A 15,216-nucleotide genomic window follows, 5' to 3' on the forward strand; every position below is an offset into this window, starting at 1 on the left:
TTGCGAGTTTGTGTGTGTGTTTGCGAGTTTGTGTGTGTGTTTGTTGGAGTTTTGTGTGTGTTGTGTGTTTGGTTGTGTGAGTGTGTGTTGTTTGTGTCTGTGTGTTTGTGAGATCTTTTGTAGTTTGTGTGTGTTATGAGTTTGTGTGTTTGTTTTGTGTGTGCGTATTTGTACGAGTTTGTGTGTGAGTGTAATGAAGTTTGTGTGTGTGGTTTATGTGAAGGTTTGTGAGTGGGTGTGGTTTGTAGTGTGTGTTTGTGAGTTTGTGTGTGTGTGTGGTGTTTGTGTTTGTGTTTAGCAGTTTGCAGTGATGTGGTGTTGATTGGTCTGTGTGTTGTGTTTGAGTTTGCGTGGAGTGTAGCTGAGTTTTTTGTGAATTTGTTTGAGTGTGTGTTGCGTGTAGTTTAGTTTGTGAGTTGTGTGTGATTGTTGTGTGAGTGTTTAGAGTTTGTGTGCGTGTTACGAGCGTGATTGAGTGTTTGTGAGTTTGCGTGGTGTTTGAGTTGCAAGTGCGTGTTGAGTTTGTGTGTGAGTGTTTGATTTTGCGTGAGTGCAGTGTATTGTGTGATGTTTGTGTGAGTGTTTTGCGTTGTGTGTGCGATGTTTGTAGTGGTGTGAGTTTATGTGAGGTTGTGTGCGATGTTTGAGTTTGTTTGAGTCTTTGGTTGTGTGTGATTGTTTGCGTTTGTGCGTTTTGAGTGTGGTTTGAGTTTTGTGTGTGTGTTTGTGTTGTAAATGTGTGTGTTCGTGTTTGTTTTGTTGGTGTGTGTTTGCGTGTTTTGTGCGTGTGTTGAGTGTGTGTGAGTTTGTGTGTTTGTGTGAGTTTGTGTGCGTTGTTGGTGTTCGTTTTTGCGTGTTTGCTGAGTGTTGCATGTGCGTTTTGTTGTGTGAATGTGTTTGCGGCGTGTGTTTGTGAGATGTGTTTGCTTTGAGTGTTTGTTGTGAAGTGTTTGTTGCGAGTTTGTGTGTGTTGTGTTTGCGTGTTTGTGTGCGTTTGTGAATTTGTGCGGATGTTTGTTGTGTGAATGTTTGTGAGTTTGTTTGTGACAGTGTGTGTGTGTGTTTGCGAGTTTGTGTGTGTTTTTTGTTTTTTGTTTTGTTTTTTTTTGGATTTTTTTTGTGTTTTTTGGGAGTTTGTGTGAATGTTTGCGAGTTTTGTTGTTGTGCGTTTGTGTGTGTTGAGTTTGTTGAGTGTTTGTGAGTGTCTTGTGCGTGTTTGTGTGTGTGTTGATGTTTGCGAGTTTTGTGTGCAGTGTTTGTGTTTGTGAGTTTTTGTGAGTGTTTGGTTTTTTTTGTTTTTTTTTTTTTGTTATTTTTTGTTTTTTTTTTTTGTGTTTTCATGAGTTTGTGAGTTTATGGAGTATGTGCGACTATTTGCGTTTGTGTGTATGAATGTTTGCGCGTTGTTGTGTTCCTAGTGTTTGCGTTTTTATTGTTTGTTTGTGTGTGTTTGGTGCGTTTGTGTGTGAGTTTTTGCCTGTTTGTGTGTGCTGTTTTCGTTTGGTGTGTTTGTGTGGTTTTTGTGCGTTTGTGTGTGCGTGTTTGCGAGCAGTTGTGTGTTGCAAGAAGACCTTCCTGAGTTTGTTGCCGTATCTTGATTTTGTTGTTGAGTTTCCCTCACCGTCACCATTGCGCAAACAGACACCTGTCAATCCCCGTTTTTCACACGTGTGTGGGTGGTGTGTGTGTGTGTGTGAGTCTTTGTGCTCATCACACAAAGTTCACTAACGTCACAGTTTGTGACTGTGTGACTGGGAAATACATAAACACCACAAACTAGATTTTTACATTTTTACATCTACAAGCATGAACAACAGAAGAACAGACCCAACGTTCAATGAGAAATCACATCAGATAAAAACAATACAAGCAGTGGACGTGTTTGCTGCTTCACAGACTGAAAGTGCTGTATGAAACTTAGATATCAGAGTGAGATTATTTAGGGGAAACTGTGGTCTCACACACAGAAATGTCCCTGAATTTCCACTAACAAGTCACTTCCTGTGTCAAACAAACATATAGCATGCCTTCACAGGAGTAATTAAAAACCTGTTTGTGTGTGTGTGTGTGTGTGTGTGTGTGTGTGTGTGTATATGTATATATTGAAAGAAAAATGGATATAGAAACAATTTTAACTCAGAATGGCAAGTAACATTTAATTATACATCAAGGTCCAGATTTATTAAACAGGGCAAATTAGGGTTAGAGTGCAATTCCATAAAAGCGCTGAGGGAAGGGAAAATTTACTAACAATGAGCACATTAAAGCACAAAGACACCAAGAGCAGAGCAGGCTAAGACTTGCTTTAAGATGCTTTAAGATTTTTTTTTTTTTGAGTTAATGGCACAAATATCAGTCATTCGACGAGCGCAAATGTTAGTAAACAGCGTGGCGTGATTTATTGGAATACTCTCCTCCCATGCATTTTGAGTCTGAAAGGGAAACTCCTACAAATGCATATTCTATAAGGTCAGGCACAAAAATAACTGTGTCCGTGCGTAATTCTTCACTAATACTATTTTAACGGCAAAAGACGGTTTGCACTGGCACAAGCTGTTAGTAAATCTGGCCCCACATTTAGAAGTATAAAGTCATATTTATTGCAAATCGTACTCCACTAATCAGTTTTATTTACAACTTCAAAATAATAAATAAATAAATTATATAAACCATTATGAACCTATATAATAAATAAATAAACAAAGTATAGGTAATATGCACACACACACACACATATATATAGATATATATATATAGATTATATTATATATATATAGATTATATAGGTATAATATATATATACATAATATATGATATATATATATAATATATATACTAACAATACATATACATATAGATATACACATATATATACACACAGATATATAGATAACATATATATACACACATATATATTATAATATACCATATATATACGATATATATATATAGATATATATATATATATATATATATATGGCTATATATCCCATATATACTCTGATACAGATATCTATATAATACTACATATATATATATATATATATATAGAAGATATATATATATATTAGTGCTGTCAAATGATTAATCACGATTAATCACATCCAAAATTAAAATTTTTGTTTACATAAAATATGTATGTGTGCAGGGTGTACATTATGTTATATATAAATACACACACATAAATTATATAAGTAGAAATATTTACATGTATATACATTTGCATATTTATATTCTTATATTTTATATTTATATAAATATATTCAATATATAAACATAATATTATTCTTTAAATATAAACATGCATGTGTGTGTATTTATATATACATAATAAATATACACAGTATACACACATATATTATGTAAACAAAACTTTTATTTTGGATGTGTTTAATCGTGATTAATCATTTGACAGCCCTAATATATATATTACTTATATTTTTTTATAATTAAAAACCTACTTTAACTTAAATAAACCTATATATTAATTAAAATGCATGCATGCATACGTGTGTATATAAAACTATTACAGCATTATCAAAAATAAATGTATTTTAATTAATATATTCATCAACCATAAAATGTAAAATTCTGTGTATATATGCATATAATTAATACACACTTTTTATTGTATGCAAACATTTTATTTTATCTCCTTTTATTTAATATACAGATTTATGCAGGATTTTAACTGTTTGTATAATCTGTCTATATAATATATATATATATAGCCACAATAACCACACTATATGTAAACCCAAAAAAGAAAAATCGTATATTTACATCTTAAAGGTTTAGTAATTATTTTATATAGTATTTATTAATTTATTTATTAATCTTACGTGTTTTAGGTTTTAATGTGGTTTGAGACTCTCATATAAAACATATAAAACACTCCTCATTTAACACCCATCAGACTACTCTGATGTCTAGCCGCATGAGAAAGCAGACGCGCGTCGCCGGGCCTGATGGGAAGAGAGAAGCTGATTGGCCGCTGAGAGACTCAAGGACGTTCAGGCCAAACGTTGATGGATTTAAACACTGACTATATTTGTAATAAACACGAGCTCATGTTCAGTCCTGCATTATTGATTCAGCTTTTATTTTTAGCTAAATTCTGGAGGAGGGAATAAACATTATATAAAACACCCCCTGTGTGATTCATTATTCACAACACTTTAACATTTAAAGGTTGAGAGTCGTTCTGATCACGTATTTAGAAACGGTGGAGGAGAAATTAAGAGTCATTCATTGTTAAGATCATGGAAAAACCTGCATCTGTGTGTGTGTGTGTGTGGGAAAACTGAACATAAATAAAATAAAATAAATGAAAATGAATAAAATAAAATACAATTAAAATGAATGAAATGCATACAATTTTAAATAAAAGTTAAAATGTTATAAAATATCAGCTGATTTATTTTTTAAAAAAGATAATAAAAAATTTATAAATAAAATAATACAAAAACATTTATAGTAATTTATAGAAAAATGTATAGTTTTACAGCTGATAAATCTGTAAAATAAAAATGAATAAAACCTAAACATACATTTAAAAACAAACAAACAGTAGAAACCCACAAAAACACAACAAAATCACTAAAACTTCACCTAAAATTAAAATGAAAAAAAAAAAAAAAAAAAAAAGGAAAATGATAGTGATAGTTGTAGAACTAAAATTAAAATTACTGAAATAAAAAAAGGTAAACTAGGTGTGTGTTACTGAACTACTGGGGTTTCCGGATAAACCACTGAGTTTGTGTTGTCATAAACACACACACACACACACACACACACTCGGTGGAGGAAACGTTTAGCGTTTGACTTCAGGAGTGAAATTAGACCACAAGAGAAAGAGTGACGAGATGGAGAGAGAGTTTGAGTGTGACTGTGCATCTAACGCATGAAGAGATTCATCCACATCAACACAATTAATAAACTAACGAGAGACTTTGTGATTCATACAGTGACACAAATCGAATGTTAAGGAAAATATTAATTAAATGTCTTTTATATTCCTTTTATATTAATGTGGATATTTTCCACGGGCCCGGAAAAAGAATATAGTGATTAAAATGAAAAAAAAAAATTAACTAATGAATTCAATTAAATAACTAAAACAAACAAACTTTTCTCAGCTGTATAATATTCTGAAATGTTTTGTCTGTTTATGGTTCATGTAGCTCAGTTGGTAGAAGATGGTGCTGTCTAAAATAACAGTAAAAATAAATATTACAAAAATTAATAACATAAAAAATAAATAAACTCTTTTCAGTTGTATAATATTCTGAAAAGGTTTTTTTTTTCTTTCATTTTTTATTATGTTTCCTGAATCTGTATCTGAGCATACCACTATCTAAAATGAACAAGTAAATAACTAACTAACTAAATAAATAAATAAATCTGTCTATTTATATTTCCTGTAGTTCTATTGGTAGAGCATGGTGCGGTCTAAAACAAAAGGTAAAAATTAATATAAATTAATAAATAAATTAATACATACATTTATTAGTTAATTTAAATAAATAAATAAATAAATAAATAAATAAAATACAAATAAATAAATAATTTATATTTCCTGTAGTTCTATCGGTAGAGCATGGCGCTGTTTAAAACGAAAGGTAAACATGAATATAGATAGATGAATAGATGGATGGATGGATGGATAGATAGACAGATACAGTAGATGAATAGATAGATGGATAGATGGATGGATAGATGGATGGATAGATGGATGGATAGATGGATAGATTTAAGTCCTTTGAGTCTTTCATAGTTTTAGTCGATGAAAAGTCAATGCATTTGTCAACTTTTAGTCATTATTTTAGTCAAACTGCAGTTACCAACATTTATTTTGGTAGCTATTTTATATGTAGTTTTCAAACAAAAATAGTCATCAATTCTTCTCTTTTTAGACCAAATCAGTTAAGCTTATGAGAAATGTGGATCAAGGATTGAATTTGGAAAAACTTGAATAAATGATGACAATTTTCATTTTTGGGTGAACTATTCTTTTAAACTAGTGAAAAAGGAGCAACTTATAAAAATTATAGTTGTTCATATATAACATAGATAATATATATAATTTTTTGAAAAAGAAGCACAATAAGACAAATATAAAAGATACAAATTAAACTCATTTTTTTAGATACAGAGGTTTACTTAACGTGTACATTTATTTAACATCTTTTGTTGGTTAACATTAATGACACGGATAGGTACTTAAAAGGAATGCTGTCCCTTTAAGACGGAAGTGTTGCGTGTAGGTACTTAAAAGGGTTGATTTTTATTTAACCTGTTCACTTTCACTTAATCCATAACCTACAGTATTTACATGAGATGCTCTACACGATAGACATTTGGACTGCTGTGTGTGTATTTGAGCGCTGAGAACTGAATATGAGAACTGAAGAAGTGGAGCGTGCACAAGAGAGAGAGAGCACTTCTATAAATGTGATTCGGCCTATCCTGCCTTCACTAACTTTAAGTTAATCGACAACGAATTGTGACTCCCGGGAAAAACGGGACGTCTGGTCACCTTATCCCTAGCCCTTCGGGTGCTGAGGCCATTGTTTCAGATCACTAGTTTGTGTTTTGGTAGTCTATCCATCCACTGCGGCTGCTATACTAAGACTATGTGAACGCTCCTTATAGACCCCTTAATCGCCCACGTCACTGTGACGTCACCGCTCTAGCTGGAGGCAAAACATAAGGAAGAACTCATAGCAGGCGCGCTAAAAGTTTGAGGTTTTGACTTTAAAATGTCGTCTTGTTGTGTTTTTTGGCTGCCAGAATAGAAGGAACAGCAACTTTTGGTTCAAAACTAAAGTTTCACCGGATCCCGGCCGACATTCCTTCACAGAAATCAAGAAGACAATTGTGGTTGAATGCAATACGGCGTACAGACTAGACAGAGACGATCATAAATAATGCTCGTGTTTGCAGTGCACACTTCATATTAGGTAAAATAATCTATGCATATGTACTGCTGTGTTGGTTTTATCTAGTACAAATCAGCAAGTTTATGTGTTTTTATAGGTGAAAAGTCGCCAACCTTCAGCGCACTAGCTAGCTTAAATGTTTAAACAAACATACAGCGATAGATGGTGTGTGCCATCCTTTGAATGGTCTCTTAAAATAATCCACATTGCTAATCATAGTTAGCCCAGCGATAGGTTACTTTAGACAATAAGCCTTGACAAAATTCCCCAAACCACCCGAAAGTAATTCATATGTTGTCTAGGAAATATCCAAAACCTGGTTAAAATGTTTCCAAGTGAGAACAAGATACAAGAACTACACCAGGCTTAGCTAAAAATAAATAAATAAATAAATTAGGCTACTGTAATGTTATCCACTCGTCATTATATTTTGGTCAGATAACCAGTTTGGTCAGTGAACTGAGTGATCAACTGAATTAATTGATAAATGTATGCTAACTCCCACTTTTTTTTATTATTATTTTTTTTTGTCACGGTCCCGCAGAGTCAGTGACTGTACATATTCAGACAGTTCCGAACCTTCTTCTGCATCCATGTTTAATAAATCCCTCCTAAAACGTGCTAGTTTACGCTTGTCTACATTGCGTCCGCGACTCTTTTTGCCTCCAGCTAAGCCCCGCCCACCCGGAGACGTTGCAATGTTTACAAACTTTTAAGGGGTCTATAGGATTGCAGTCCAGTGACAGGGACGCACATTTTAAAGGACAAGACAGTAGCCTATAATATGTAGTCCTCAAATAACATTACAGTACCGTCTCGTCCTGTTAACGAAGACACGGCATAAATTTCATCATAGGTTTTATTATCATATATTAGGTTTAGCTCGTCAACGTCTCGTCTTAGTCACAGAAAAAATGTTCGTTAACGAATGTTTTTCGTCGTTGTCTTCGTTGACGAAATTAACACTGCTCTATTGATAGATCGTGACGCTAGCAACATTAAGGTAACGCTTCGATTCTCAAAACACGTACAGATCAAATGCACTTTAACGATTTACACACAAGAGCACGGTAATGCATACAAGTACAAGTACATGTAAAGGTCTGAAGAAGACCTCGGCCGGGTCTGGACAGGGTCAGCCAAAAACAAAACCAGTGGAGAATGAGATTGTGGTGTGGGTGGAGGGAGGATTCAAGAGTAAACTGCTCACAGGAAAAACCCTTAAAACCTGACACTTCGGACCACAAATCTCACAGAAACCACCACGACTTCACACAAACATCAAGATCTCACACATCAGCTTCATGAAAGATCTTGCAGAAGCTAATAAGGAATAACCGTCTCACCTCGGCCAGTTTGTACGGCACGATCAACCTCTCGCCCACCGTCACCGTCTTTCGTGTGGTCAGAGCCTCGAAAAGCATCTCCTCCTTCACCTGCACGTCAAAAACACACAAAGCATGAGAAATAAACAAACACGTTAGCATTAAACCACCTCATTTAGAACGTTTCTGTGAAGAGTTGTGCAGCTTAGTGAACCTAAAACGAACCTGTGTTTGGACAGAATGTGATTTTCAACATCAACACACTTTCCACTGAGAAATTTCAAGACAAACACACCGACAGACGCCAAGATCATTAAACTCATGTGTTTTACTGCTGTCTGTGTGTGTTTGTGTAAATTAACATTCAAACACCAAAAGTTTTCAGAAACGACTGAAACATTGTAAAAGAAACACAAACGAGGAATAAAGCAGAAAAACCTTCAGTCTTCAGGCCAAAGACTCGCTGCAGCCAGAGAAACTTTTGCAGTAAATAAAATAAAATAAAATAAAATAATAGATCGAAAACTTATTAAAAATGCAAAAGAAAAATAGAAAGGAATACACTGATAAAGTACAATAAAAATTTAAACCTATATAGAAATGTTTAATGACAAAACATGACAAAAACACAAAATAACAGAAACTTTATCATAAATTAAAATAAAAATGGTAAATAAAATTAAATCAATTAAAAATATTAAATAAAATAAAACAATAAAATGAATTAAATTTAATTAACTCAATATATTAAATAAAATATAAAAATTGTAAAAAAAAAAAAAAAAAAATAAAATGAAATAAAATAAAATAAAAGATCGAAAATTTATTAAAAATGCAAAAGAAAAATAGAAATTAATACACTGATAAAGTACAATAAAAATTTTAACCTATATAGAGAAATGTTTAATTACAAAACATGACAAAAACACAAAATAACAGAAACTTTATCATAAATTAAAATAAAAATGGTAAATAAAATCAACTTAAAATATTAAATAAAATAAAACAATAAAATGAATTAAATTTAATTAACTCAATATATTAAATAAAATATAAAAATTGTAAAAAAAAAAACAATAAAATGAAATAAAATAAAATAAAATAATAGATCGAAAATTTATTAAAAATGCAAAAGAAAAATAGAAATTAATACACTGATAAAGTACAATAAAAATTTTAACCTATATAGAGAAATGTTTAATTACAAAACATGACAAAAACACAAAATAACAGAAACTTTATCATAAATTAAAATAAAAATGGTAAATAAAATTAAATCAACTTAAAATATTAAATAAAATAAAACAATAAAATGAATTAAATTTAATTAACTCAATATATTAAATAAAATATAAAAATTATAAAAGTGAAAAAAACAATAAAATGAAATAAAATAAATGAAATTTAGCTCGATTCATCATTACATGTAAGTAGTAGTAGCAGTAGTAAGGTGGGTTGCACATGTGGACTTGCACAGGTTTTGTGGTTTGTGCTCTGTATCGTCTCACCTCCAGCAGTTCAGAGACGATAGGAAGCACCTCTGGGTTGCTGATATCGATGGAGTCGTCTCTGTATGTCTTCTTCTTGTAACGGATATTTCCCAGGAGAAGAATCGCAGACAGTAAAGAAAAGATTCTGCGGAGAACAAAACATGAGTCAAATCTCACAATAAAGAAAACATTGAGAGAACATGTCAGAAAAACACACCATCACATCCCCGCCCTCTTTTATCGTGAGTTCTGTCGGGTTTTAGGCTGTAACTCACTGTTTTCTGGTGGTCGGCAGGAAGCCCACCATCTCCATGGCCAGCTGCAGTCGCTCAAAGTCATGCTTCAGGTCTTCACCCTCCACCGTGAAACAGTCCTGGGCCAAACACAACACACTGAGCGTTAATGAAGGAACAAAACACCCTCGAGTCGCTCTTGTTTAACCTTCAACCCACATTTAACCTTTCCTTGGTGTTACTTGCAATAAAATAAACGTTACACGAAATCAAATATTTATAAAAGTACATTAAAATGGTCAAAATGTATCAAGAGTATTATTTATTTTATTAATTATTTTATTTTATAATATTGTTTATGATTATTAATGAAATGTTCATTATCATTAAATAATAATTATAATATATCACACAGGTCTGCGACGGAATAAGGGTGAGTAAATGACGACAGGATTTGTTTTTGCATGAACTATCCCTGCAATAAAGTACAAGTAACAGGGTTATTAGAGTTCAATAAAAATAAAACCATTTAAAAAACATTATTGCAATTTGAGATAAAAATATGTATTTTTTTTATTATTAATTATCATCAATTATTAACATTGTTTATGATTTTTTATTAAAAGTATCATTCTTTTTCAATAATTATATTATATTATATATTTATATATATATATATATATATATATATATATATATATATATATATATATATATATATAATATATATATATATATAAATTTACTATTTCAGATACTTACCAAGGTAAATTTTTATTTAGTACAAATATAATAGAAATACAAATATATAAAAACTAAATAATCATTTTAAAAGACTTCAATTTAAAAAAGAAAAATTACACATAAAAAAAAAATATTACTAATAATTATAAAAAAAAACACTAAAACATTAAAGAAAATTATACATTTAAAAAATAAAATTTCTAAAAATAAAAACATTCAAAATATTAATAACACTATAATAGTATCTCAGTTATCAGGTAGGTGAGCAGTTTAGTATAATGTAGTTACATGATAAGCATAAGGATGTGCAGTAAATTAAACGTGACTCATTGAAACAAACACAAAGCCGCAGCTCTTTGAGGACGGTCAGAAGCAGTAGTGTGCAGAGGAAGTGAGGGTGTGAGAGAGACACAACTTCCTGTTGACCCTAATAATAGCCTGATTTTAGTGTTTGGATCACTGTAATGTCTGTTCATCTCAAATAAAACAAGCAGTTTACAATGTCACAACGTTTCAGAATCAACCTGTGAATGTAAACCCAGTTTCTCAAACGGCTGATCCCATTAAAACTGATCTCACCAGCTCGGAGAACAAAACATCTGTTTATTAAACAATTAAAACAAGCAAAACTGTGCTGAGAGAGAGCAAAAAAAAAAGAAGAAAAATAAAGAATCAGTAAGGTTCATCTCGATTATAAAGGCAAAAATATAAAAATTAAAACATAATTTTAAATATTGAAATATTACACAATTAAAAAAGTGAAATAAAATAAAATGAATGAAATTAAAAACAAAATAATATTAAAATAATGCAAAAATCAAAATTAAATATAAACATTTAAATGTTAAAAATTAATAAAAAATGAAACAAAATGAAACAAATGAAAAACATTATAAATATTGAGAAATAATATTTCTTACATTTTTACTTTTGTTTTCCTATTTTCCCTGATAATACAGTATGTCATTGATATACCATTATAGTTGTCAAGTTGTTTTCACTTTAATTTTACTTAAACCTTTAGTAATTTTATTGTGTTTTTGTAATTATCATTAGTTTTTTTTTCCATGTCTACACACTATTTATTAATATTTATTTCAGCAATATTGAAGTTTTAGTAATAATATTTAGTTTCAGTAACTATTTTAGTTTAAGTTAATTTAGTACTTAAACAAAACGAGAAATGTTGCCTTTGCAATAAGCTGAAATAAAATATTTTATTTTATTTCAGTTAACATTTAATTTAATTCAAGTAAAGAATAAGTTTAAGTGATTTTAAAATAATAATACTATAATGATAACTATTATTATCATTGTTAATATTAAAATTGTTATTACTATGAACTATAATAACCCTGTTTTGGGCCAAAAGAACGCATGGACCACATGTGAAGTCTTGAAAGGCTGTCTAGGTAGGCTCTAATTGTCTCTAATCGAGTCAAACCCTCCGTCTCCATCAAGCGCTCGATTAAATGCTGCTAATTAGATTTGGTGGTTTACTCAGAACAGCAGCGGCCGGAGACACACAACAGCAGAAGAGACGTGAAGAAAGCAAACGGGAGGATCTCTACGTGAACACACACACACACACACACACACACACACACTGATACTGACCAGCTCGGTCTCACAGTAATTTCCCCAGTGCTGTCTGTGGACTTTCTTTGTTATCTGGAAGGCAGACAGACAGTTAAGAGCTGCAGACATGCTCATCTGTCTCTGTCTCTCTCTCTCACACACACACACACACACACACACACACGAACGGTAGACACACAGTCAGTGACACACACAGGGCTGTAAACACTCTCACAGAGATGACATTACATTACCATTCTTTACTACGATGAATCTGATCAGGGTTCACTCCGTTCGGTGGAATTAGATTGAATATTTTGTGATGTGTTGTTTATTGTTGTGAAGTTGTTGTACTAGTTTGCAAACAAAGAAATTTAAAGAAAAATAATTCACTCAACAGTCTTGTTTTTGAATTTCCAGTAAATACATTACAATTACTAATTTTAAAACCATTATAAAATATTTTGTGTTAAATTGCGTTATATATTTTTGCACTATATCACATTTCTAGATATTTTGGCCTTTAAAAAGACCTTTACTGTCCAAACACTGATTGAATGTTCATTGTGAGTTGTGCTGATTTTTACACCCCTAGTAAAACACTTGAGAGGAAACACTCTCAGATCCTGACACACATCTTCAGATGTCTATTCCTGCAGAATATCACACACATATTACACATCCATGCATCACGATCAGAGTAATGCTGAACCAGGAAGTTGTACAGCACAAAAGCAGCAGCCGATGCTATATGTGTGTGTGAGAGTCAGTGTGTGTGAGAGTCAGTGTGTGTGTGTGTATGTGTGTGTGAGAGTGTGTGTGTGTGTGTGTGTGTGTGTGTATGTGTGTGTGAGAGTGTGTGTGTACCTACTTAACCATATTTTGGGGACAAATTTGTACCCAAAAATCAACTAAACCTGACAAAATCTCCAAAAACCTCCCTTTGGTGATGTCCTCATTTGTAAAAGTGGTATAAAAATAAAGTAAAAGTTTTTTTAAAATTGTAAAAATGCAGAAAGTTTTCTGTAAGGGGTAGGTTTAGGTGTAGGGTGATAGAACATACAGTTTGTACAGTATAAAAACCATTACGCCTATGGAATGTCCCCATTTAGGTAACTAAGTAAACGTGTGTGTGTGTGTGTGTGTGTGTGTGTGTGTGTGTGTGTGTGTGTGTGTGAGAGAGATCAGCCGCACGTGACCAGCATTCTGTTCACTCTGATCTCGCCTCCGCCGATGCTGACGACTGTCACCATAGCAACAGCAGCACCTGGCAACAGCCTCAGCATCATCCAGCTCTTTGTGTTGCCAGGGATTACAGGGCATGTTTTCAGAAAATGAGCTGAGAGGATGTTTTTCTGCATGTTGTGCTTTTCATTAGGAAACGAACAAAGACAGACTGTAAATACAGTGTCGTATTTGACAATAAATCTGTTCTGGGTCTGGTTTGAGCAGCTGTACCTGGTTCAGGTAATGATACTCCTCTGGTTTAAGGAGGTGAAACGCTTTTCTTTCTTCTTCACTCGCTCCAGCCAGCAGGTAGTAAAACACATGATAGTTCCTGTGAGAGAGAATAAATTACAGTATGAGTAATATTAACACTGACCAGTGGTTTAAATAATAACAATAAACTCATAGTTTTAGGTATAAATACATAATATCATGTGACGTACCTCTCATTGTGCTCCTGATAAACCAGTCGGGATTTTTCCAGAAGATACTTCTCCACATAAGCTCTGAAGTCGATAATCAATGAAAAATAAAAATCGTATAAAGATTCTGTTACAATTTCCTCCAGAAGCAAATATATTCATTACAAATATTCCACACAAAAACTCAGGAACAGCACTGATGGTTTTCAAATCAAAACTGATTAGAAACATATTAGAGAATATTATTATTAAATAAAAACATCAACTAACACATGCACAAATACATATATATATATAATAACATATTTATACAAATTTGCAAGATTTTACAATAGCACTAAGCCACATTCAGATTTTATTTTGATTTATTGTTCAGACTTTACATTAGAGCATCATGGGATACGCAGGCTGTTCCAAAAGGAAGGAATCATCTTATAAGATGATAATAATCAGTATTAAATTCATTCACTTCTAAAAGTATCAATAAAAGTAGTTTAATCCATTTAATATTGACTAAATAATTGACTATTGAGGACATAATCGACATAAGTGACTATAAAGCATTCACTTAGGATGCTGCGTTCACAGGTAGAGCCCTATGTAGACAGTAAACAGGACAGCTGACTAAACAGAAAAAGCACATCTCACCCTCTCACAGTCCCGCTCTCCTGATAGTTGACTTGAATAAACTTGCCAAAGCGGCTGGAATTATTGTTATGGGCCGTTTTGGCATTTCCAAAAGCCTGAGGAGGAAAAACAAAGAAACATAAACACTTTACGGGCGAAACACTACAGTGTAGAAGAAAACTTGTACTGTAAATATTTTTCATGCCTCATCTGGAGGCATGCAGACCATGTACTGATGGTATAAGCCTCATGACTTCAGACAGACACTTTTAGTCACACATCTCTGAGTCTGACGGCCGATTCCTTCTGCTATTGTTCATTTGGGATTCACACTTGTGTTGTTCACGGTTAAAACTTACCAGAGGCAATAATCGTGCAATAATTTAGGGTATACAGTATATACACCACACTTCCCCAGTTGATTGATTACATGAAGAAATGCAAATTTGTTTTTGAAATGTTGTTTAAATACATAAATGAGGTATAATCTATTTAAATATGCAGTTATTCGCATACATTTCCAGAACATGTATCTGAACGTTGGGTAAAGTCAGGCTCAAAATATTTGTTTGATTTTGTTGACATAATAGAGTTAAAGGTTTTAACAGAGGGAAATTTGGATTCCTCTT

At 32.3% G+C, this 15,216-nt stretch overlaps 1 protein-coding gene across 1 annotated transcript in view; it reads right to left on the reverse strand.

Moving 5' to 3' along the window:
- Window positions 1-15,216, reverse strand: part of myo9ab (myosin IXAb) — a 709,890-nt gene that overhangs the window by 668,097 nt on the left and 26,577 nt on the right. Inside the window, 8 exon segments of the mRNA XM_042752793.1 lie at window positions 8,035-8,143; window positions 8,237-8,377; window positions 9,775-9,901; window positions 10,032-10,129; window positions 12,351-12,404; window positions 13,770-13,869; window positions 13,982-14,044; window positions 14,609-14,703. Of these exon segments, the coding sequence (XP_042608727.1) occupies window positions 8,035-8,143; window positions 8,237-8,377; window positions 9,775-9,901; window positions 10,032-10,129; window positions 12,351-12,404; window positions 13,770-13,869; window positions 13,982-14,044; window positions 14,609-14,703 (787 nt within the window).

This window comes from Cyprinus carpio, chromosome B25 (assembly GCF_018340385.1).
Source record: "Cyprinus carpio isolate SPL01 chromosome B25, ASM1834038v1, whole genome shotgun sequence".
NCBI classification, from domain to species: Eukaryota; Metazoa; Chordata; class Actinopteri; order Cypriniformes; family Cyprinidae; genus Cyprinus; species Cyprinus carpio.